General features: G+C 43.0%; 1 protein-coding gene across 2 annotated transcripts in view; it reads right to left on the bottom strand.

Moving 5' to 3' along the window:
- The window catches only part of SRGAP1 (SLIT-ROBO Rho GTPase activating protein 1), a 245631-nt gene that overhangs the window by 36006 nt on the left and 183199 nt on the right, over positions 1-26426 (bottom strand). For both annotated transcript variants that reach the window (XM_024205093.3, XM_024205094.3), the window contains exons 9-15: positions 23751-23948; positions 23553-23637; positions 11152-11179; positions 9092-9125; positions 5278-5338; positions 5030-5107; positions 3277-3411 (exon numbers count right to left, since the gene is read on the bottom strand). In XM_024205093.3, coding sequence (XP_024060861.1) covers positions 3277-3411; positions 5030-5107; positions 5278-5338; positions 9092-9125; positions 11152-11179; positions 23553-23637; positions 23751-23948 — 619 coding nt within the window. The remainder of the gene's footprint in view (positions 1-3276; positions 3412-5029; positions 5108-5277; positions 5339-9091; positions 9126-11151; positions 11180-23552; positions 23638-23750; positions 23949-26426) is intronic.

Below are 26426 nucleotides of genomic sequence, written 5' to 3'. Positions count from 1 at the left end.
GGCCGCTGGGGATCTCCCCCTCCCTCCCAGGTTTGAGAGCCTGGGAGGGAGGGGGAACAGCGGCGCGCGAGCGGTGGCAGCAGCGGAGGTGAGCTAGGGCGGCCAGGGCACATTTTTAGGGGCAGCATTCTGGCGCCAGCCATGCCGCCCCTAAAAATGTGCCGCCCCAAGCACCAGCTTGTTTTGCTTGTGCCTAGCGCCGGCCCTGCCTACTCCAAAACAATATGAAACCACCATGATCTACCCAGAAAAACTCTTGGATCCTGCCAAAACTTACTTATAGAAAACTCTACCCAACCAACCAGCCAGGGAGAAGATGAATTAGCCATGTCCTACAGCCACTTCTAGAACACTGCTAAAGACATTCTAGTACCAAAGCACCCTCTCTCAATCCCTCCACCTATGCAGACAGTCATCTTTCTCAGTTGACTTGTGAAAGAAATAACTGAAAGTAGTCAGTGGCAGACACAGAATTTCTACAAACCTATGCCACTGCCATAACAAAGGCAAACAGAGCCTACCTCTTCTTTGCCACTGAGGCAGAAAAGTGAAGCCCAGCAGAACTTTTCTGGGCTCCAAATCATTTTGGAAATACAGACTGGCTCTACTCAACCCTAAGACACAGTACCTCTTTTTGTGAGGAATTATCACAAAGAAGGTCACCTACATCCAAGATGGCCTCATAAACTACAAGAGGAACTAGCCAAGAGCAGGACCAGAAACACAATACACCCTTTCCAAGGAAAGGAGTGACATCATTCAGGGTTACCATCTGTGACTCTGATTTCTGCTCTTCCTGGATAGAAAGAGACAACAGGGAACTTCTGGGAGCCGTACTATAACAGAGATTGTCAACACTTCCTTTCAGGAAGATAATTTACTGCCTACCGCAAGACATGTAGTAATACTAAAGAAACCATTGATTGATGCTAGAAGCCCCACAAACTATCACCCAATGCCCAGCCTCACTTTTCTCAAATAAGCTGACTGATAAGATAGGCCAGTCTCCAGTGCCACATGAACCTGGTTCCCTCTCAGTGAAGCTGTAGGCCACAAAATGGTGTTGCTCTGGAGCTGACCTTTCTATTGACAAGGGGCGCATATCTATACTCATTCTGCCAGACCTCTACCATCAATCACCAAAGCTGAAGGAAGGAAAGGAAGGAGGGAAAGGAACTTTAAACAGTTCAGGTTCCTCTTCTTGGAAAGTACCTAACAGGTTGTTTTGGACAACTGTTCTTCTATCTCCAAAGTCCTCATTTGAGCTATAAGGCTCAATCTTCTTTCTCCATATTATTCAAATCTATTTAAAGCCATTGGGAGAGCTGGTGAAATGACATAAGTTGAAGTGCCAGCAGTATATGGACCTACCCAGGTCTACATGTAAACACCACTATCTCCCAGCTGTTTTAATGCTTAATCAAAATAATGAAGGCATAACAAGATCTAAAGAGTAGAAGTTGAAATGAGAAAAATTTAGACTGAAAATAAGGTGCAAATTTTTAACAATGAGGGCAATTAACCATTTGAACAGTTTACCAAGTGATGTAGTAAATTCTCCATTATTTGAGGTCTTTAAATCAACATTGGATGTTTTTCTAGTATCTATTATTTAGTTCAACCAGAAGCTATTGGACTCAATACAGGAATTATTGGGTTAAGTTTTATGCCCGAAGTCAGACTAGATGATCAGAATGGTCCCCCTTCTGACCTTAAAATTTTTGACTCCATGACATTTGCTTTTGGGTGAGGAGCAGCTGGTTAAAGGTGAACCAGCTGATAGAAAGAATGAAATGCTTTATAGAATTTGTCTTCTCTCACATCTCCTTCTGTTGGGGGAAACTCTCCTCAGATTGTTAAATTAGTCTGCAGTTTTGGGGCCCTCAGTAGTGCTGGAGACTCAAATAGTCATGGTGGAAAAAATGTGCCCACCTCCATCTCAGCATGACCAAAATACTGCACCCCCTCCTAAGTGACAGAGCTATCACAGTGATCCACTCACTAATAACCTCCATGCTAGATTACTGCCATTTATCCTATCTAGAAATGAAACCACACACTGAGCTCCACATAGTACAAAGCACAACTGCCCATTTGCTGAGCAACACAGGGCACCTGAACACATCACCCTGGAGTTCTGAATGTTGGGCTGGCTCCTCACTGACTCGATAGTCTAGTTCAAGGTGCCTGTCCTAATTAATCCCCCCCGGGATTGAACGTAACTACCTATGAGATTGCCTCTCCCCCTTCATAACACTTACATTCAGCTGGAAAGTTTTCCACAAGAGCTGGACCTTAACTATGGAACTCACAAAGCCACGTTTTGTGCCCTGTTGATTCTGGGCTGTCCCAGGGCCATAGGGTATCCCAGTGTAACTTGGACAGCCATCGAAGGTTGCCTAAATTACAGTAACCTGTCCCTGCCTGCCTATGGGCAACAGTACTGCCCAGACGTTTTGCAGCATTAGGTGTTGCGGTCCCACCTCCTCCCACTCCAGCCCCATGATGGCATGCTTTTCATGTTGGGAGTTGTGAAGAAGTCATCTGTCTCAGTTCCTGTGCTGAGGGAATTTTTCATCAGCAGGTTCTAGGCTTTTTGAGCCCTTTTATACTGCTTTCCTCCCTTTACCTAGTGTACAGTGGCAAGAACATCACCTGGAATCATAGAATCATAGAATATCAGGGTTGGAAGGGACCCCAGGAGGTCATCTAGTCCAACTCCCTGCTCAAAGCAGGACCAATTCCCAGCTAAAATACGAACTATTATCCTACTAAGGTCCTGATCCTGCAAAGGGCTGAGGTATCCCAACTCCCCGAAAAGCAAATGGAAATTGAGAGCACTAAGCATCTCACAGGTGGTGCTCAGAATTGTACACTGTTGGGTCATTAAATAGTTATTCACCACCATTTGCATGAGACAACAGCAGAGAGTGAAACCATTGCTAGAAGTAATGCATTCTCTTGGCACACTGATGGCATCATTCCCTTGTTCTGCCCTAAAGATTAGAAGAAAATGGCAGTGTATGTAAATTTAAATATCTCATATACTAAGAAAGATTGTCTTCCTGCTGTACTGAAAACAAAGACTTATACTGTACATTGATCCTTCTGGAAAAAGGGATCAGCTGTAAGTATGACTAATAATCGACACACACTGTTGCAGATGGCAAACAAATTGTTTCAGAAAAATCAGTGAAATCGTTTTTTTTTTCTAGGCAGCTACTGTATTTATGAACATGTAATTCTATAGAGAATGAAATAGGAATTTTTACTTACTGACACAGGAAATAAGATCATTAAATCTTTCCTTAGGAAAGACAGGATTTTCCAGCCCTCGGAAATAGAGCTTCAGTACTCCAGCAACTGAGTTAATGTCATGGTTACTTTGGTCATCTGCCAAAGGATTTTCACCTTAAAAATAAGTAGAGTAAATGAAACATGTACAGGCATTCTTGCTTAATAGTATTTCATATAAATAAATGAAGATTTGATTTGACTGTGTGGGATGTTGCACGGTAATAAAATAATAAACACTGGTTTAGAAATCCCGCCCCATGATTAAACTGAAAAAAATAAAATAACCCTGCCTGAAATAAATCTTTCTTTAAATTATGTAACCCAATGATCCCATAGATCATGAAGTTCAGAATGAATATTTTGGGACAGATTATGATTTGCAATTAGTGAAATAAAGAATGCGATCATTCTTAGTGAAATAGGACTTTTAGGACTATTCCTAGGCAGCTTATATAGAACATATAAAACTAAGAGATTTATTTGAGCTGCACATCTCTCTTTGGATTGAAAAAGCATTCACAGAAACTCAAGAAGATGTGCATAATGCAGTTGTATGAGTACAATGTACAGAATCGAAACCACTAAAACTCACAACAAAATACTGCATCATTTAAAAGACTAAACTGGATGTTAAAACATTTTTAGCTTTAATGATATTATATGACCTCGAGAACATTTCTGTAGCGAAACAATTTCCATTTTAATAAAGTGGACTTTAAAGATAGACAATAACAATCCATTAATGTCCTCAGATATAAGGATGCTGCATCATTTATCATATAAAAACAGTTACTGCACATATCTGCTCAAGTATCATATCTGATTTTACAAGGTATGCAGTTAATATTGGAGAGTGAAAATATCATCTACTCTTTCTTCTTGCTGTTAGTCACAAGACAGATTTTCCTCCAAGGGTTCCTCTTATTAAAAGGTGATCTGCAAAGGTTATGCTAGAAATTAAAAAATGGTTTGTAAAATCCCAAAAGAGATGATTTAGCTGGTTTTTTTTTTTAGAATAATGTAATTAACACTATGCTTTAACACAATCTGAGAATTGCTCGCTCCTTCAGATCACGGTTCCTCTGCCACAGTGAGTGACATCACAACACACACAGACTTACCATAGGTTGAAAGACAATTACATTTAAACCCTCTGTTCATTCTCTCACATCTTCCTCATAAATTATCCTCTGGGATGAAATTGCCTTAGGAATGAAAATAGAGGTTTCAAATGGAACGACTCTTTCAACCTATGTTTGTATTGGCTGTGATGTCACTTTGGCAGAGGGACCAGAAAGTCCAGCACTCATTCTGCAAGACCTAGTAACAGTGGTCTCAAATTGTGTTAAATATGGTCTGATTATCCATTTAATATTTTTGCTTCTTATGGGAACCTTAAAGATAATAAAAACAGGAAAGACAAACAAGTCATCCTTTGCTGTTCACCACTGGTAAAATAAAATTTTTTATAGACAGTGCAAGGGCCACAAATCTTGTGTACTTGTATAGCAAAATATAATCTTATGTGCTTAGCGGCAGAATAAAGTGAAAACGCTGAAAGAGTCATTACTATACCGGGCAAGTAAATATATGGTTAGGCAAAGCTTGAAGTACAGGGAATACAGTACATAAAATTGCTTAAATATCCAAGAAAATTATCAAATTGTAACAGATTTTTTTTTTTTTCAAGAGATGGATCTCAGGTTGCTCATATAGACGAAAATTCAATTACCTCTCTCAAATGAATTTTTAATATCATTGACTTCCACCTGGGAACCAGACACTCTGAAAATTCCCTGATGCTGAAGACCTGAAGGGTAGGGGAAGAAAAGATGAGCAATGAGATCATATGCTAAAGACTTAATCTATTTTTTAACAAGTAAATGACAAACATGAGGGGGTAAAATCATTACGCAAAATATACTTTATGCAAAATAGCCAGGGTGCTAATGAAGTGACATGACATATTTCAGAGCTTACCATATAAGTTGATAAATCTGATACAGCTTTCCACTATGAGGGGAATGACTTGTCCTGAATCCTGGCAAAAGTAAAAAGAATATAATCACAAACTGAAAGAAACAGAAGTTAGATCACGTGTGAAAATGGGTTTTATTGATAATTCAAGATTGACTCAGTAGTGTTGATTAAAACAACTCCTTCCAAACAAAATTATCTCCCCACTTTTGCCAGGAGGCTAAAAAAGTTATATTAGGGTTATTATGCAAATCATCAAATCAAAGAAATTCTAAGTAATGGCTGAAATTTTATCCTCAATTTATCTCATTGCATGTGGTTATCTTAACACATATGAAACCTCATTTCATGCAGTTATTTTAGACTCTTGAAGCAAAATGAGTTAAACAATGAATTTCCTTTTAAATATACAATTAACATTAATTATCATGGTATGAAAATGAAGCATGTGCATTAATTTAGCTTATTTTTCCATTAGTAGCTGGAGTGAATTTTATATACCCTGTGGCCAAATTATTGCAGATGCTTGCTCATATGGCCAGGCCTGAAAGGCCAGGGAAAGGAAGTTAGTGGCCCCTATTCTGGCTCCGAGGTGTCAGAAGCACTGCTGCTCCAAGGCTGTCTGTAGTAAGAGCCACCAAGTGGACAGCATGGGATGGTATGCTGTCTACTTCCTGACCTGGGAATTACTACCACCGACAGCTATCTGTACAGTGTATTCCTACCCTTAGCAGGACTAAGTTGTTTGAGGAGCTTGTGTACAGGGCTGGGTCTCAGCCAGAATACAGACACACATTAATGCAGCTTTAGAAGCATGTGTTCTCCTGTGTGGGGATCCATTATGGCTGTTTTCGGTGTCAGTTAGAACCTACCCCTCAATTTGCGATACAGCCTGAAAGGGAGGGTAAGAAATTTGGGCTTGATCCCAAAGTTCTTTTCAGTGGGATTCTGAATAAGAGTAAGCAACAGTATGGATCTGTGTGCAGGATCAGAACCTGTATTTCTAAAATGTCTTGCCTTCGGTGCTTGAATCACAAACATGGCTTTAGCTAAATATAGGGTTTTTTGATTTATATTAAATATGACCATTTAAAAAAATAATCAGTGGGAGGGAACAGGAAGTATTTGAATATGCACAGATTCTAGATCAGTGAAGTTTAAGTTTAACTTGACTATTTTTCAAACCACTGATTATCCAAAAGAATTCCTTCCCTGGGGATTTAACATGGTGGGAAGGCATGTGTGTTTCAATGACCCCGAGTGCTTTGCTGGTGGGAGTTTTAACTCCTGGTAGGGTCACCCAAACTGGATAGGTGTAAGGGTAGGGACCAAACAAAAAACAGCCTGTCTGTCCTCCACAGGCTCAACCTGGTCTTGTAAAAAAGTTACAAAAACACAAAAAGGTAGCCATTCCGGCAAACAGCATGAGAGACAGAGATGGAGGAGCGTTGTTCATGCCCTATGCAAGGTCTGCTGGTGTCAAAAGGATCAGATCCAAGAGAGTGTTTACTGTTTGCTGGGCTCTGTATTTTGGCATTTTAAAAATAGGATACTATTTACCCAATGGAGATTAAGGACTCTAAAGGAGTCATCAAATATTGCACTGAGGACATGAACCATATATGGTTAAAAATAGTTACTGCTTATGCTTGAAAAATAAACTTTTTTCATAACCAAAAGGTACCTTCAAAAATCATTATTTGGTGGCTACAATATTTTTAGAAAAATGAATCTCAGGTATGAACTAATTTATTTCAAAATTTAATATAAAACAGATTGAGTTACAAAACCACAAAGAAAACAAATAAAAACTCTGTCACTCAAAATACACAACCTTTTTTCTTCTTCTTATAAAGTAGTCCTTTAGTTTCATGTTAAACTAAATTAGAAGTAAAGAAGGGAGAGCTAAGAATTAAGCCCAGGCAAAGATTCTATATGCCATGCTTCTGCAATTTGTGTGTCTAGTTTTTTACTGGAAGACAATGGGCAAATATATATATATTCTTATATGTTTGGGGGAAAAAAATCTACAATGGAATTGCTGAGACAACCTAACTATTGCTTTGGTGTGCAACATTATAATGCTTTAATGGGGTTATTTATCATAATTCCAGTAACTATTCTACTTTAAATAATGTAAATTTTAGAATTTTATTTAAAATAAAAAGACAAAGAGAAGGTTATGGCTAAGAACCAACAATAATAATTACACCAAAATTTACATTTCAGGTTGTGTAGCGATTCATTCAGATAAATTAATTTGCACAAGATTTGCACAGTTAACCTAGTAATACTACAATTAAAAACCAATAAATACTGGGCTGTCCGTACAAAACAGCAAAATATTAGAACACATATATCACATCTACTGCTAGCATACTTATCTATACAAGGAATGTAAAGTTGCTAAAAGGGTACTGTTTGCAGTAAGAAATTACCAGAGTAAACATGACTATTTTAATGCTTGTTTTAGGAGTAGCCTCACAACACTAAAACATTCATTCAGTCTTAGTTTTCAAATTTGTCCAGCTCATTGCTAATCAAAAGTAACAGGCCATAGATTTTTGATCCATTGGTGGAAAAAAATCTTTTGAGGAAGGAATCTGCTTTTGCTAGATGTCACCAAGACTGACCCCTTACTCTGCCATTAATTCAGATCAAATATTTGCTATTAACAAGCACGTATTTCGGACCGATGAGCACATCTTGTTAAAGCAGTTATGTACTAATGAGCCATTTTTTCTAGCTGTAATCCTGTTGTGGGGCTAGTCAAAATGACTCATCCTTTCCATACAAAGCTCATTCTTGGACTAGAGGCCCTTTCCCCGGCCTTATTGAATCGGTCATTAGGCTACCTCTTTTTTTAAGACTGGACATGCAGGGGAACAGCCTCTCTCCTTGTGGCTGAGCTCTCACCCAGCTTGTCTCATAGTGCCTGTTCCAAGATCTGGATTGTGCTGGAAGGCAATACTTTTTATTTTTTTAATCTGGGGGTGTTAATTTTTGTTTTACACCTCTACCCAGATATAACGCGACCCGATATAACATGAATTCGGATATAATGCAGTAAAGCAGTGCTCCGGGGGGGGTGGGGGTGGGGCGGGCTGCGCACTCCGGCGGATCAAAGCAAGTTCAATATAACGGTTTCACCTATAACACAGTAAGATTTTTTGGCTCCCGAGGACAGCGTTATATCGGGGTAGAGGTGTATTTGTATCTTTGCACAGATAATTGAGGATAATGATGTTTATGTTTTGCCCAGTGCTATGATTTACTATTATGTCTTTATATCTCAAAATGACATCTATGTAATACCATTAGCCTTCAGTGCAGTTGCGTAGGTGTCACTGAAAGCTCAATTTGAAGACAGTGGGATCATATTTGTGCCATTGAGGGTGGAATTTGTCCTGCAAAATATTTACTACCAGTGATGATGTACAAGAAGAAAACAACCCATCTTAACTCTCAGATCCCAGGCTGAGTTTCCAGGAGTTATCATTTTGAAAAACATTCTTAAAATTTGTAAATTGATTACCTAAACCTTACTACTAGAGTTCACTTGAAGTTTTATTCCCATTCAACACAGGACATTGTGGGGAGCAAGTGCTTGCTAATGGATAAGGGAATAGCTGTAAATTTATAGTTCATCTCTCCATAGTCATTCTCTAGGAGAACTATGGCAGCCAAAATTGAGTTATGAAACAATCTAATTTCTTAATGCAAACCTCCCCTATAAGGTCAACTGGAAAACTAATTTAAAGTCAGGCATGAATGCAACTCGTTAGTGAGGAAGTCAGCTTTTTCACTTGAACTATACCTGGTGTCTGGTGTGAGAGTTCCTTCGTCCTCGGCTAGAAGCATTATTAGAAATAAAGTAAGAAAAAGAAGAAGATAGTAAATACAGCAAAAATACAAGATACAGAAGTACGCTTCTCACAATTTCACACAATATAATGAATTCCTGAAGTCATGGGAAATGAAAACCTGGATTTCAGACCCAGTGTACTATTGGTTGTACATAGGGTTCTGATTTATTTAAAGTGACTAAACCTGCTAGTAGGAAATAATGTCAGATTGTGGGATATAAGATTAAACGTTATCTTTTAATGAACTGGAAATTCCTTACCAAAACCAGGCTGCCACTACCATCCATACTTGGATTAAATAAATTGTAAGGAAGTTCAATGTGAATATTGTATTCTTCTGTTTCCCTCGGACTTTAGGAAGTATTATATCGATCAGCTGGGCAAGAGCCCCAAGACAGATTTGAACATCATGATCTGCCTCAGTTTACATGAGGTTTTGACCATTACAGCAAGAAGTGTTGAGATCAGCCACCCAGAGAGCTGGTGTCAGTACCTTGATAAATGATTCCGAATCACCATTAAACAACTTAGCATTATATGTGATCAGGGTCTGGGCTTCCTGTGTTTCTGGGGTTTAGGGGGAAGGTTTGGAGGTCTAAGGGAAGGGAATATGATTACTGAGCAAGGTAGAATTAAGTCATACAATAAAATATCTGTAAGCTCGTGGCAAAGTAATAAAACATTTTAAGAGAAAAAAAGGAAAACAAAAACAGTACTTGTCAAACAGACATTTCACGAGATTTAAGTGTAACATAATAAAGAGAGGAAAAATTCTGCTAAAAAGAAACGCCTCACTGATAATTCTGACATTCCTTACAAATCCTCTTTTAAAGTTTTATTGTACACTCCCCCAAAAGTGTATGATTGGAATGGTTTTATTTTGTATTATCATCCACAAAATGTGCAGCAGGAACGGAAATCCATCCTGCCAACCACAGCATGACACACCAACATTCTAAGCACCTATTTTATTAAGCAGAGAAGTTGTCTCATGGTGGAGAAACTTCAAATGAAAATTAAAGCTAGGCATTATTTTCCTCAGGCACTTCAAAAAACAATTCATGGACATTTTTATCTGGAGCCAGTAATTGTTAAACAGATTAGCCTCTCACATTCATACTGACAATTTCTTTTCACAAGAAACAAAATACATTGCAATTTAGCTAGAGGAATTAAAGGAATAACATCAACATAAAAAACCCATGATGCACTTTTGTCTGATAAATGTTTACATAGTATTGTTACATGTAACACATGGGATGACTAGAACCAAAAGAGATTACTGAAATAAGTATTCTTCTCTAATTCACAATTTATTTTGTGAACTTGACAGTACTCAGTGTGTAGTTAGTGTCCCTATATAGCCAGTCAGGTTCCCTTGTTTCTATGGCTCTTTCAGGCACCAATAGAAGAAAGAAAACCTTTTTTTAAAAGTTAGGAAAAAAATTACTTCAAAACGTAAAAAAAAATGGTGGTGAGACTCTGGGCTGATGTATTAATTAAAAGTAATTTCCAGTAATCTTTAAAGAAATCCTTCTCCCCTAAAACTTCTGTTTCCACAGTAGTGCTTTGGTAGCAGTAGAAACTATGCCTGAGAAGAGCTATCTTGCAAAAGTGACAATTTGGAACATTGCATTACAACATAAGAGTGCAGAAATGTTAAAAAAGATTTCATTCCTATTCACCAAAGCAAAAAATTAACTTTTACATTGATGTGTTTCAACTTTATGAGATTTTATGAAGGCTTCTCTTCTCTTCACGGTACTTGACATTGACCAAACAGTTCACAAAAGTACTTTATAATTCCAGAAAAAGATGGACAAGCCAGTCCTTCATCAATTTAAAGTCACAGCATTAGCTTAGTTAGATGCTAGAATGTGTGGTGCAAGTATGCTTCTATACAATTTATTTAACAATACTCATGTTTCAAAGTCATCACATTCTTCATATAGATGATTTTTGAAACTTTGTAGCGCCCTACAACACAAAAGAGGTAAAAAAAAAATCTTACCTTGTGGTCATGTATTCAGCTCTGTGACCTGGAGGAGTTCAATGAACAAGGAAATATTCAGTTGTAGCTTATGGAAATAAAAGCTTATTTTTGTATGTAACTATACTTATGCTTGCCAGTTTACTATTCATCCTGAATTATTTTTAATCCAAGTTTATTTCACAAGATTTACAACTGTACAACGATTCAGGGCAATGTGAGATAATCTTCCATCTCCATAGTTTTAAATAACCCAAAACAATCCACGTATAAAGCTACTTCTCAGACATTTTCTCTTAAAGAACCATTTGGTAATGTAAATAATGTGATGCAAAATTCCAAATAGCTTCCATTGTTTACACTCATGTATTTTAATGACTAAATCAATATGAAAATAGAGCTATGCCAGGATTAGATTGCATCCTGGCTGGTGCCTAAACTTGTTCAATGCCAAAAATGGAGAGCTCTTGACTGTAACTGCTTGCTAATAACAATTTCTTTATTCTCTTAAGAGTGTGTCAGTGCTGCACACTGAGCTGTCCATAGTGATGCCCAAGTCACTTTCCTGAGTTGATATAGTTAATTTATAACGGTGAGGTGTATGAGTAGTTTAATTTTTAACTCCCCAATGTGCATTGTTTTGCATTTATAAATAATTAATTTAATTTACTATTGTGTTGCCCATTCACTTAGCTTGGTTAAAGCCTTCTGAAGTTCCTGAGTCTTCTCTGGATTTGACACAATTATTTAGGTTAGTCATCTGCAAACTTTTCTACCTCACTGCTCATACCACTCATCTCCCTCCCTCTAGATAATTAAATATATTAAACTAAATAGGACTTAACAGGGAACATTGAGTCACCCTGCTATTAACCTTTTGCAATGATAAAAATTGTTTATCTTAGAAAGGAAAATGAATAAGAGGGAACATGATAGAAATATATAAAATAATGAATGGTCTAGAGAAGGTAGCTGCAGTCAATAAGGCAAATAAGATGTTAGGCTACATAGGAACAGATGGGAGAAAAATATGCAAAATATTATAGTGCCATTATACAAATAAGTGGTGCAGCCTCATCTGGATTCTGCGTATACTACTGGTCACTCCATCTCAAAAAATATTTTGCAGAACTAAAGGAGGTTCAGAGAAGGGTGACAAGAAAGATCAAGGGCATGGGCGGCGGGTATAATAGGCCAGGGAAGGGTCTGCCTTCCTTGGAAGCAGCCGCTGCCATGGGAGGCTGGGCTGGGGCTGCTCTGGCCCTGGGCCAGCCGTTGCAGCTGGGTCTGCTCCGGCCGAGGCTCGGGTCAGTTGGTCGGCTGAGTCTGCTCTGGCTAGGGCTTGGGTTGGTCGGTCAGTCGGCTGGGGCTGACCTGGGGCACTTCTGGTAGCGGGGGTGATGAGGGCTCAGGGTTCCTGCTGGCCAGGGGCTTCTCCGGACATGGGAGAGAGGTGTGGGGGGCTCGGCCTCGTATGGAAGGGGTGGGGCCATGGGGCTAGCCTCCCCGAAGTGGGGGTCCACCTGCCACCCATGATCCACCGCATGGAAAATCTTTCATGTGAGGAGAGAATTAAAGACTGTGATTGTTTACCTTTGAAAGGAAATGAATATGAAGGGACATGATAAAAATATATAAAATAATGAATGGTCTAGAGAAGGTAGACTAGGGAGTGTCAATGAAATTAAAAGGTGGCAAATTCAAAATCAATTAAAGGAAATACATTTTCATACACTATATATTGAAACTGTGGAACTCTGTCACAGGATGTCATTGGGGCCAAAAATTTAACAAGATTAAAAAAGGGATTGGACATTTATATGGCTAAAAAGAATATTAGAGTCATAATAGTTAATGCAAACTAATTCTGGAAGAGATTAAAAAAAACCTCAGACTTCAAGGTTTAGTCCCATCTCTAGCTACTGGAGATCAAGATGAGACCTATTGGGAGGGGCTGATTATTAGGCCTAATGTGAGGTTTCTTGTAACTTCCTCTGAAGCACTGGTATTGGCTCTTGTTGGAGTCAGGATACTGGACTAGATGGGCCACGGGACTGAACCAGTTTGACAATTAGTATGTTTCCCATATTTGTTATTGACATGATTAAAAAGAAACAGTTACTAACCTTTCTGTAACTGTTGTTGTTCGAGATGTGTTGCTCATGTCCATTCTACATTAGGAGTGCACGTGCCATGTGCATCGTTGCCAGAGATTTTTCCCTCAGTGGTATCCGCCTGGCCTGCTCTAGCTCCCTCTGGTGCCACACGCTTATGCGTCAGTATAATGGGCCCTGCTGGCCCTGTACTGTCTCAATTTCTTCTTGCCGGCTAACTCCAACAGAGGGATAGGACGGTGGGTCATGGAATGGACATAAGCAACACATCTCAAAGAATAACAGTTACGGAAAGGGTAGTAACTGTTTTTTCTTCTTTGAGTGCTTGCTCATGTCCATTCCACCTTAGATGACTCACAAGCAGTACCCAAGGAGGTGGCCTAGGAGTTCATGGACATGCATATTACAACACTGCTCTGCCAAACCTGGCGTGATGGCATAGTGGAAGGAGAAGGTATGCTGGGTGATGGCATAGTGGAAGGAAAAGGTATGCACTGATGACTAGGTTGCAGCCCAGCAGATACCTTGAATTGGGACCTGGGCCAGAAACGCAGCTGATGAGGCCTGAGTTTTTGTCGAATGAGCGGTCAAGACAGCAGGAGGTGGAATGTCCACCTGCTCGTAGCAGCTCGAATACAGGAGGCTATCCAGGATAAGATTCTCGGGGCTGAAACCAGCAGGACTTTCATCCTTTCTGCTACTGCCACAAGGAGTTACATAGATCTATGGAACGGCTTAATCCTCTCAATGTAGAAAACTAGGGCATGTCTGACATCCAGTGAGTGAAGCTGTGGCTCTTCTGAATTCCCATGTGGCTTTGGGAAGAAAACTGGCAGGAAAATAGCTTGGTTACTATGGGACTGTGAAACCACCTTTATAAGGAAGGCCAAGTGGGGACATAGCTGAATCTTGTCCTTAAAGAACAGTGTGTGTGGTGGTTCTGACATAAGGGCCCCGATTTCCGAGACCCTTCTGGTTGAGGTAATCACTATCAGGAAGGCGACCTTCCAGGAGAGAAACAGCAGAGGACGTGATGTTAGTGGCTTAAAGGGAGGGCCCCTGACTCTTGACAGGACCAGGTTTAAATCCCAGGTTAGAATCAGCTCGCAAGTCTCAGGGTAAAGTCTCTCTAACCAGGGCCAGGGCAAGGATATTTTGCGCCCTAGGCAAACCTTCCACCCTGCGCCTCCCTCCCCCCCAGAGCATCGCTTATTATAAACTTTCAAAAATGAATACTGCATAATATGGCATTGTTAATTAGAATGAATATATATTCGGCTTGAAAATTTATTAATTTCATTATTTAGACTACATATTTAATGAAAATAAATGAATAACCTGACAGGGTGTGGGGCTGGCTGGCTTCGGGCATGGGGGTGCGGCAGGGGTTGGCTGGAGACGGGGGTGCGGGGCTGGCTGGCTTCGGGCAGGGCAGGGGATGCGGAGCTGGTTGGAGATGGGGGTGTGGGGCTGGCTGGCTTCGGGCACAGGGGTGCAGCAGGGGCTGGCTGGAGACAGGGTGGTGCGGGGCTGGCTGGCTTCGGGCAGGGCAGGGGATGCGGAGCTGGTTGGAGATGGGGTGCGGGGTTGGCTGGAGACGGGGGTGTGGGGCTGTCTGGCTTTGGGTACGGGGGTGCGGCAGGGGCTGGCTGGAGAAAGGGGGGTGCGGGGCTGGCTGGCTTCAGGCAGGGCAGGGGATGCGGAGCTGGTTGGAGATGGGGTGCAGGGTTGGCTGGCTTCAGGGAGGGGGGTGCTGCAGGGGTTGGATGGAGGTGGGGGTGCGGGGCTGGCTGCAGGCAGGGCAGGGGTGTGGGGCTGGCTGAGGGCAGGGTGGCGGGTACCAGGGCCGTCCCTAGATATTCTGGGGCCCTAAGCAGCCCCCCTGCGGGGGGGGATGCCCCAGGCCTCCATGGGGGAGGCGGGAGCGGGGGGGGGCGGCTTCCGTGGAGGGGGGCGCGGCTTCCTTGGGGGGGCAGGCCTCCGGGTGGTCGGGGCTGGCTTGGGGGGCAGGGGGGAACCACCCCCCAGCACTCACTGGCGGCGCGGCTGGGGCCGGGTCTCTGTACTTCCTGCCGCCGGTGAGTGCAGCCCCGGCCCTGCTGCAGAGCTCAGGGGAGTGGGGGCATGGCGGGGCTGAGCAGGGGCAGGGCCCTGGGGAAGAGCCAGAGCAGCAGGGAGCATCGCAGCGCCCCTGGCGGCCGGAGGAGAAATAACATCACTTCCCAGCCGGCTGGAGCTGCTCAAAGCTGCAGCGCCCCCTTGCACAGCGGCGGAAAGAGGGTTACACATTTAGCCGGCGCCAGGTGAGCATCCCCAACATTTTGGGCACCGCTTTTTGGCGCCCTCGGCAGCTGCCTAGTTTGCCTAGTGGATGCACCGGCCCTGTCTCTAACCCTTTAAGAAAGCGGATGGACATCTTGTGTGAGAAAACTGACCTACCACTCACTGGCAGGTGAAAGGCTGAGATCACCGTTAGGTGTACCTTGATAGATGCAAGGGCCAGCTCTTGCTATTTTAGGTGGAGCAGGTATTGCTGTATAGATTGAAGGGAAGACTAAGTAAGAGACAGACTTTGTTGGGAAGACCATATACAGAAATGCTTCCCCTAGGTCAGGTAGGTAGCACTAGTAGATGGCTTTCTACTACCTAGCAAGACCCGGTGGTCTTGTTCTGAACAAGCTTGTTCCTCCGGGTTCAACTATGGAGCTTTCACACAGTCAGATGAAGGGCCACGAGGTTCATGTGGAGTAAACATCCGTGGTCTTGCGAGATCAGATCTGTGCGGAGTAGGAGAGTAGCAGAAGCACTACTGACATGTGTAGCAGCATGCCGAAGCAGTGTTGGTGTGGCCACGCCAGCACTATAAGGATAACACTCACCTTGTCCTGCTTGATTTTCAGAAGGACCCGAGGAACTGAAGGAAACACATAGATTAGGAGCTCTGCCAATGGAAGCAGGAAGAAGGCTGAAAGGGAGCTGGGCTGTGACCATGAAGCGAGCAAACCTGAGGGCATTTCCTGTTCTGCCTGGTTGCAAACAGGTCTACCTGGGGAGATCCCTACCTTTGGAAGATTAACCTAGTACCCTCTGGGTGAAGAGACCACTCGTGGTGAGAGGAGAAAGATCTGCTGAGGCGATCTGCCAGGACTTTCTGGGCTCCTGGAAGACAGATAGCCTTGAGGTGAATGGAGTGCTGCAAGCAGAAGTCCCACATATGGACGGCCTGCTGACACAGGATGGAGGACCGCATTTCTCCCTGTCTGTCGATGTAGAACATGGCTGCCGTGTTGTCTGTAAGCACTCGTACTAATTTGCCCAAGTCCAAGTGATGTCTGTTCAGTGAGAACACAAGCTAACCATGTTTGTAGGGGTCTGAGGCACAGCCTTGCGTGTCGTACCATGTAAGTGCACACAGCCATGTGTGCCAGGAGCTTGAGGCAAACCTGGGCTGTTGTGACGGGGTGGACCTTGACCCTGGATATCAGATTCGCCATTGTCTGTAATGGAGCCTCTGGAAGGAAAGCTCTAGTCTGTGTCGAGCACTGCCCCAATAAACTCTATTCTCTGGACTGGAATGAGAGTCGACTTCTGTTCATTTATCAACAGGCCCAGTGCTGAGAAGGTGGCTTCGACCAGGCTGATGCTGTTCTTTACTTGAGCCTCTGAGTGGCCCTCGATCAGCCAGTTGTCGAGGTACAGGTAGACTTGGACCCCTCACCTTCTAAGGAAGGCTGCTACCACTGCCATGCATTTCGTAAAAACCCAGGGGGCTGCAGACAGACCAAAGAGGAGGACAGTGAATTGGTAATGGGACTGGTTTACTATGAACCTGAGGAATTTTATGTGGCCTTGGAAGATGGAAATAGGTGTCCTTCAAGTCGAGGGTGGCATACCAGTCCCCTGGATCCAGGAAGGGAATGATGGAGCCCAGGGAGACCATACAGAACCTCAGTTTATTAAAATAACTGTTGAGGAGGTGCAAGTCCAGGATGGGTCAAAGAAACCCCCCCGCCCTTGGCCTTTGGGATTAGGAGATATCGGGAGTAAAACCCCTTCCCTCTCAAGTTTCAAGGCACCTCTTCCACAGCCCCACCTGTAGGAGGGTTTTCACCTCTGGGGCTAGAAGTTACTCATGAGAAGGGTCCCTGAAGAGGGATGGAGGTGGGAGGGAGGGTTGGAGGAAAACTGAAGAGTATAACTGTCCACCACTGTATTCAGCACCCAGCGGTCTGATGTGATGAAGGACCATGCTGGGCTGAAGTGGGAATGTTGGTCCAAAATCAAAAGAGTCAAGAGCAGGATCTGATGTTGGAACTAGTATAGTGCCCTCAGGCGCACTTTCAAAAGTTCTGCTTGGGACCTCCTGAGTATCTATGAGACCCCGGTAGTGAGGTTGAGGCGGATGGGGATGGTTGACAACACTTGTAACCTCTGCTCCTTTTCTTGAACTGGTCTTGTCGCGGTGGCAGAGCCGAGAAGCGGGTCAGTTGCTGAAGCCTAAAATGCCTCCTTGAAAGAGCCAGTGATCTGAGGGTAGCCCTTGAGTCCTTCAGGCCATGGATCTTTGTGTCCGTTTGCTCAAAAAATGGTGAGGTACCCTTGAATGGGAGTTCTTGGATTGACTGTTGGACCTCCTGTGGTAGCCCCAAGGACTGCAGCCAATAGCATCGCCTCATAGCCACTGCGGAAGCCATCATTCTGGCTGCCGCATGAGCTGCATGCAGGTCTGCCTGGAGTGAGGCGCTGGCTGTGTACTTTCCCTCCTCTAAGAGGGCAGAAAACTCTTGCCTGACATCATGAGGCAGCAAGTCTTTAAATTTCACTAGAGTCCCACATATTGTAATCGGACCGCCCCAGCAGGGCTTGCTGGTTAGAGATACGAAGCTGCAATCCGCTCATTGAATAAAATTTTCTGCCAAACAGATCTAGTCTCTTTAAGTCTTTCTGTTTGGGGGTAGAACTTGCCTGGCCTTGTCTGTCCCTCTCATTGGCCACTGTTATGACTAGGGACCCAGGAAGAGGGTGAGAATATAAGTACTTGTACCCTTTGATTGGCACATATTATTTCTCCTCTGCCCTCTTTGAAGTGGGAGGGAGAGAAGATGGGGTCTGCCACAGGGCTCTGACTGGACCCATAACAGCCTCATTGATGGGTAGGGCCACCTTAGATGGCGCTGCTTCAGCCAAAATGTCAGTGAGGCTATGGACTTCTTGAACATCTGAACCTCTAGCCCCAGATTATCAGCTATTCTCTTTAGAAGCTCCTGAGGGGCTCTCCTGCTCAGCCCCGAGACAGACTCATCTGGGGAGGAGAAGTAAGAGGCCTGTACCAGAGGGAGAGCTTTCTCCTCTTCTTCTGTCCCTATTACTTCCATCAGGCCCACATCTTGCACGTTGGTACCAGGCTTCGTACTAGAGTCGAATTCCGGTGCCGAATGGAGCAGTGCGGGAGCCAGCCTCTCAGACACAACTGAGCAGGATCAGTGGGATGACGGCCCCAATACCGGGGGAAACCCCCATAGGTTCCAGAATGGCCACTGCATCGGCCACTGCCCTGATGGCCAGGTGCCAGTGAGGGGACCTGCACCGGGATCCAGTGGGATGTAGGATGGATACCGCCAGTGACTCTTGGGTTGGGAGTAGGACTCCATCTCAGATTCCGAAGAGGCGGCCTCCTGAGGTGACCATAGGGGAGCAGTACCCCTTGCTTCTGCCAGTTGGTGCCACGGGTGCGGGGACTGGTGCCAGATTGGGGATGAGCTTACAGATGAAAGAAGGGCTGGCTTGCCTCTGGAAGGTTCTGAGGGCCCTGGTGCTGGGAAAGAGCTTGGAGCTCCATGCTCTCTTCTGCTCACGCTCATCAGAGCAGGCAGTTGTCCCATTGGGGTTGGCAGCACCAGGAGAGATAATAAGTCCCTGGCTGCTTCAAAGGCCTCCAGGGTAGAAGGCACTGCAATCCCATTGGCACAGCAATGACTTCCTGGCGCGGGCGGGGGGGTTCCTGCACCGAGCTCAACTGCTCTCGGGCAGAGTTGACGGTGCAGCCATAGGACTGGGGAGTGGCCTGATGTGGGTTGCACTCCACTGCCTTCCCCCTGTTTGCCTTTTCTTGGCACTGGGGAGTGTCTTCTCTTGGAGTGCTGTTTCTTATGTTTCTTCCTCAGCACTGGAGATGAAGAACGGTGCCGAGAAACATGCAGTGCCAGAGGGGCGCTTCGCACTGAAGTGCTTGGTGCCCAATCCAATCGGCTTGGCTCTGACGCTGGTCTAAGAGCGGCTTCCATTAGGATAGCTCTCAGTCTATCCTCTCTAGGGTGACCAGACAGCAAGTGTGAAAAATCAGGACAGGGATGGGGGGTAATAGGAGCCTATATAAGAAAAAGACCCAAAAATTGTGACTGTCCCTATAAAATCAGGACATCTCGTCACCCTAATCCTCTCTGTCTTTCTTCGTACAAGACTTAAGGTCCCGACAGATCTGACAGCGCTCTTGTACGTGAGCCTCTCCCAGAGGCTTCAGACAACTGGAGTGTGGGTCGCTCACTGGCATAGGCTTGAAGCCCGGGGACTGGGGCATGCCTGGCCCCAGGGGAAAAGGGAGCCCCTCTACACTAAAGGAGGGGGACTAACTATCTACACTAATACTATTTACACTACTACTACACTAACATACTAAGTTGAAGAGAAAAAAAGACACTGAAAAAACGCCTTGCCAAAGCAAGAGGAGCTGTTCCAGTAACCGTCACAGGTGGTAAGAAGGAACAGAGAGGGTGTGGAGCTGGCAGTGCCCCTTATACTGGCGCATAAACGTGCGGCAGCAGAGGATGCTAGAGCCAGTCCGATGGATACCACTAAGGGAAAAATCTCCAGCAATGGTGCATGTGGTGCGCACACATCTAACGTGGAATGGACATGAGCAAGCACTCGAAGACGAACATCTCTTATTTATTTTTCCAAATCTCAAGATTCAGGTTCACCACAATAAATAAATACTGAAATAAAAACGGAACTTTAGCAACTAAACTAACTTTGGTAGCCTATCACCTCAGCTAAAAAGCTAAAAGCTTCCTTTAGTGTCCTCTGGCTTCAGGTGACGTTTGCTTGCAGTGTTTAGCTTGTTTTAGTCTCGGTCTACAGTAGGTTCTATGGGTGAGATTCCCTAGCTTGAGTAGTCATACTTGTGCTAGCTCAGTAGGGTAGGCATGGTAGCATGGCAGTGGCATGGGCTAACTGTGCTCAGTAAAACCTGCCTGAACCCCATGGATACATACTTGGCTCAGCTAGTCTGTGCCACCATGGCTACATCACTGTGTTTAGCGCCCACTCAATGAGAGGTAGCGTGAGTATGTCTATGCGAGCTAGGGAATCACACCCCTCGCTTCTAGTGTAGACAGAACCTTAGTTTTACAGTGTAGTGATGTTAAGGACATACCCAACCTGACAAAGCATTGCCACCTGCTCAGAGTTTTGTCCTAATTTTGGTAGGGCTCTGCCACTTCCAGCAAATGTGGCCACAAAGGAATTGTATTTGGGGGTGGTATTGCATGAGAGTTCCAGTACAATTCTGTGGGACAATGAAAGTCATGAAGGTAGCAATCATATGCTACATGAATGTATGCAAAGGGAAAAGAGAACTCAAGGCTTTACATGTTTCTGTTAACTACTAAGACATATAATAGGTACATCTAAAATAGCTTCCTTTTCTCTCTTTCAATCTATTCTATGTATACAAGGTGTACCCATATCTATTTTTAATTAATGTAGTATTGTCTCAAGAGGCTACAAAATCAGTTTTGTCCGAAATACATGACTTGGCATTACAACTTATGCACAATTTGTTTTTGCACCAAAATTCCTAGAAACTGCGTCTGTATAAACCAGTGGTTCTCAAACTTTTGTACTGGTGACCCCTTTCACCTAGCAAGCCTCTGAGTGCGACCCCCTTTATAAATTGAAAACACTTTTTTATATATTTAACATCATTATAAATGCTGGAGGCAAAGCAGGGTTTGGGGTGGAGGCTGACAACTCGCGACCCCTCATGTAATAACCTTGTGACCCCCTGAGGGGTTCCGACCCCCAGTTTGAGAACCCCTGGTATAAACTATCAATTTATGTGACAGTTTAATGATAAATTACCAATACAATATATATATATATACATACACCCCTCTACCCCGATATAACGCGACCCAATAGAACACGAATTCGGATATAATGTGGTAAAGCAGTGCTCCGGTGGGGGGGCGGGGCTGCGCACTCCGGCGGATCAAAGCAAGTTCGATATAACGTGGTTTCACCTATAACGCGGTAAGATTTTTTGGCTCCCGAGGACAGCGTTATATCGGGGTAGAGGTGTGTGTATATATATAAATTGAGAAGAATCAGTTTCCCAAACAGCTGTGGAAGTTTAAGTTAATTTTTGGATAACCTAGACTTTACAGAATCCTTTTTCAGGATGACCATGTATCTGTTTAAAGAAACCAGTGAAGAATTTTAAGACTGCTTGTTTAGGATTTATCTATACTCAAAAGACACCTTCTCTAATTACCCTCTCACCATCTTCAGTACAGCAGGGAGTGAGAGAAGACCGAAGCACAAGGATGGCAGAATGGGGGCTGTCCCACTGCTCCTTTCAACCTTTAGTCCTCCACTTAGTCATTAACTGGGCCAGGGGAGATGGGCCCACCTGAATGGCGGGCTGCTGGATGCACCTCTCTTCCTCCACCTATTAAGCTAGTTTGGGTGTTTCAAAAGTCTCTTACCCTACTGTTAGCTGCCCCTCCCTCCCCTTCATTAGTTGTAGATTTGGAGCTGTGCCATTTATGATGCTGTTGGTCTAACCAGTCACCTGTTTCTAGGGATCAGAAAGGAATTTTTCCCATTAGGGCAAACTGGCATGAGGTCCAGTGGGTTTTTCCACCTTCCCTGCAGCCTCCTGGAGGCACAATTGGGTTGAAAGCAGAAGAATTCCAAAATTCATGTAATGCTGGTATGACCACTGACTCGTTGCAACTTGTGGCTGGTGTTCTGTGTGCATAAAGACTAAAAGGGCCAGCTCCCAGAGGTAAACAAGGACCCAGGATTTCACTGGTGGACCTTGTTCTCAGCAGAGGAGAGGGAGTCTTTGCGGACTGAAACAGTCCCCAGCCCTGTGGTCTCTATCATTGCAGTACCCAAGTTATTGTTTGGTTTGTGGTTAAAGTCCTGTGAGAGCACAGGGCAGGCACTGTAGTTCCCCGCCTCAAGGTATAATTAATAGGGTTGTGGCTTACCGATTAATTCCATCGCAAGTGTCTGTCTCTCATTCACCTGCATGACCTGGTCAGTCTACTCATGATTCTGCTTGGCTTGACCGCTTGATAATTGATTTAATGGTGGTTTATTTAACTTTGACAAACAAATCCCATATTAACCCCAGGTACATGATCTGTCTGTAAGAAGACATAGGTTGATCGGGGTGATCAGGATCCAGATGCTATCAAAATTTTAGATTCCTTCTGAGTTTGGATTTTTATACAAACTATATCTGTGATCTGGATGCAAATCTGGATCTGCCATCCTGACTGAACAGGTGGAACTTTTTTGAGAACAGATTTTATCACAAAATTTCCATAATTTCTGTTTTCCCCAGCATCTTGCTTACTCCCATCTCTTGGGCCCCCACTCGCTAATGCTGTCTTGTGGTAAATGGGTTCATTTGCTTGTCTCCCCCTCCCTGGTTCTTCAGTGTGTCAGTTGGTGACACTTCCCTAGTTCTTCTTTTGAGGATCACCTGATCCTGCAATCAAATCCCCAAGGGCAGGTCCCCATCCTGGAGTGGAGCCACAGTGGGACTCTGCAGGGCATGAGAGTCTGTGCTGGTGGCTCCAGTTGCAGGGTAGGGGTCTTACAGAATGTTGCCATTTATGTGTTTACAAAACTCTCTCTGCAAAAAAATTCAGGAAGCAAAAACAGTACGTCTTGCACAGCTTTTAATTCAGCATGTGCCTAGTATTGTATTATTTCTCAAATCAAAACACAGATGTTTCATTCAATAGTTTCATTCCCAAATGCATTCATTTGTCCACATTGTTATATTTGCAAAATACAAACTAATATCTATTGAAGAAATAAAACCAGTTTATAGCTTTCTCTTGTGCAGGAAAAGGCTCTAACCATTGCATTGAATTATGACTGGTAAAGAAATCAGGCCTATATTTATTGGGTACCAGGACTCTGAGCTTTGTAATTTTCCACTGCATACACTTTAAATATTTTAGTGGGTTCACCCTAGAATTGCTTTTCAGTATCTTCTGCATCATTTACCTTCTCCAAGTGTCCTGTGCAGTAAGTCATGTTTTGCTTGCAGCTTTGTGATGAGATTACTCCCTTCCAGGAATTCTCTGAATTTCTGCAGAGATGAAAATCAATGGATTAATTTTATCTGTTACTTCAATTCCTTTTGAAAACACTTACTACAGGTGTTTGGACCAGATCACATGGCTGAAGAAGCAACCAACATACCATGAAATAGAACTGCTCAGTCTCCTGCTGGTTAGCTCTTCTTTTTGCAATGCTGGGCTTACTCATGTACGTCTCAGAGACTGTTGACTTCACAGACTCTGTAGAACGACTGTGCTGGAAACATTCTGACACGTCATAGTCCTCAATGGTGACCATGTCTTGTATTGTCTGCAAAGTCGCTTCTGTCGTTTTCTTAACCTGGTGTGAATAAGTGCAATTTATGGAATAGAAAGGAAGATAAATTCTAGAAGCAGCTTACAATGGAAACTAGTGATTGAAATGAATTCACTCTTACATGCCTTGTGAATGAACTGCGGTGTATGACAATAGCAAGTGACATGATCTACACTGGTGTAGAATAGAAAAAAGAGATCATTGGTTCCTAGGTCTATGTTTTAATAAGTTACTATAAGCAAATATAGGCTGCTCTCCTGTTGACTGAGTAACAACCTCAGAATTTGTCATCTGAACAAGAAAGTGGAAAAAAAAGTGATAGTGAATAGAAACAGTACTGGTACTCGAACCTGAACTGTTGGCTCCCCAGATTAAAATATGATTGAGCACATCTGATGCCATGGCTGGCAGGGAACTGTGTGCTGCCATGAGAAACTCTGGTGCAACAATAACCTTATGTTGGTAAGGGGTTCGATGTGTTGTAAAGATCATGTCTATAACCCACAGGTGCAATATGGATGAAGAGAAGATGGAAGAAGGTACAGTTTACACAGCTATTGCAGCATCTCCTACTAGCTGCAGAATTGTGTAGCTAGTATGGCCATTCAGAGTGGACAGATGACTAGAAACAGAACAAGAGATACACTGCATCCCCACAATGAAAAGACAAGTGATAAGATCCAGATGATAGTGTGTGTACCATCAAGCTCTGCGGTAGTGAATATGTTTGGAGGTGAAGTTGGTGACCTGCACCCTTGCTCCATAAAGTCACTTGTACATGAGCCTCCTGCTTCTCCCTATATTTGTGCATTCATGTGGTGAGCAATCAAACACCCTTTCTTACCTTCTCTCACTTTAATCTTGCTTTCCTCCCACATCTCCTGAATGGTGAATCTGAGTTACTTTCTGAATTTAAATAGTTTATTAAACGATTGTATGTTTGTTTACATAAGTATTTGGATTCTGATTCAGGCCTTCAAGGTATGAATAGAGTAAGAAAATGCCATGGCTTTTAGTTTTAGGAACAGATTCTCATTAACATTTCTTTAAAATGGGTGCAAGTATAATTTATGCACACTTTAAGGCCCCCATATGCTGCCAGAGTGGTGTGAAGAGCCCTTAGTTTTTTTTATCCTTTTTAAAGAAAAGAGCAACTTTCTTTTACTAGGTGAGCCATCATCAGGAAAGGCATTCAATATCACCATGTATAAACAGCTCTAGCTAAGAGCATAACAAAGATTCTGCCTTTGCAGCCATAGAACTCAGCCAAAATTCCTTCATCCTTCAAAGCTGGCAATCTGGGGAATAGCTGTTTGTTAAATCCATGGTGGAGAGAGGAGAGGGGGAATTAAATAATTAGATCTCAGTAATTCTGCTAATAATACTTCTTAGAATCTCAGCAACTGCCTCCAAAATTGACAAATTCCATTTTGTAGGAGACAATAAAAGTAACAGTTTTAATCTATCTATCTATCTATCTATCTAGAAATATATAAAAACAATAATGTTAAAACTTGAAAATCCAAAATGTATGGAACATGAATAAAGCTAGAATCAGTGCTCTTCTCTATAAAAACAAGTCCATGCAAACAGCTGCAATGGGAGATTCCTTGCAGCGGCTTGCCAATGACCTTAGCTATGAGGTACTGAAAAGGGGGAAATTTACTGTGCTAGTTTCAACAAAGACTCATTGGATGACATGCACATGTATTGCCAAGAGTTGAAACACGCTGGTTTTCGCTTAAATACATTAGTTTCAGTAAAGGTGGACTGAGCAGTTACAAGGAAAGTGCAGTAGTTTCAACAAATGCCATTGGTTTAAAACCACGACAACCACTTAAATGTGAGTATCTTGAACTATATTTGGTTTAAAAATAAATGCGCTGGCTGGAATACAAGTGTTTCTTTAAAAAGAAAATTAATGCGTTACACATCTGGGTCAAGTAAAGAGAAGCATTAGCTGAAACACTGAGCATCATGTTTTTTTAAGCTGAAAAATATCCACGTAAATAAGAATATTTTCAATGAATCCTAAATGTAAAGGAATCGATAGATACAAGTTCAAACACACACAATGAATTCTCACTGAAAGCAATACACAAACTCAAATGCACACATTTTTAACCCACTTATAACTGATTCTGACTCATTATTGACTTCATTCCAGGCCTTTCCTAAAAGAACAATGGATATTTGTACCAAACCATGGAAGTGTTTTTGGTTTGATCCATTTCTACAGGTGACTCAATGATTTGTAGGGCCAAATTCTGCGCTTTACACCTTCTGTGTAGTTCCTCTGACTGACGGTGATGCATTCGAGATGTATTAAAGCATAATTTCACCTTTGGGGTACAGTTTTTAACCTCTGAAATGTTTACAGATATTTGATATTGTAAATTAAAATTGTGTGTATAGATTTAAACCATTTTAGTCTAAATCAGTGGTTCTCAACATATTTACCATTGTGGGCCGAATCCAATACTACCTGTATGGCCCTGAGGA

Source organism: Terrapene carolina, unplaced genomic scaffold (genome assembly GCF_002925995.2).
Source record: "Terrapene carolina triunguis isolate 2854851 unplaced genomic scaffold, T_m_triunguis-2.0 Scaffold68, whole genome shotgun sequence".
Lineage (NCBI taxonomy): Eukaryota > Metazoa > Chordata > Testudines > Emydidae > Terrapene > Terrapene triunguis.
Note: the sequence above shows the minus strand (reverse complement) of the source record. Positions and strands in the feature narration are given on the sequence as shown.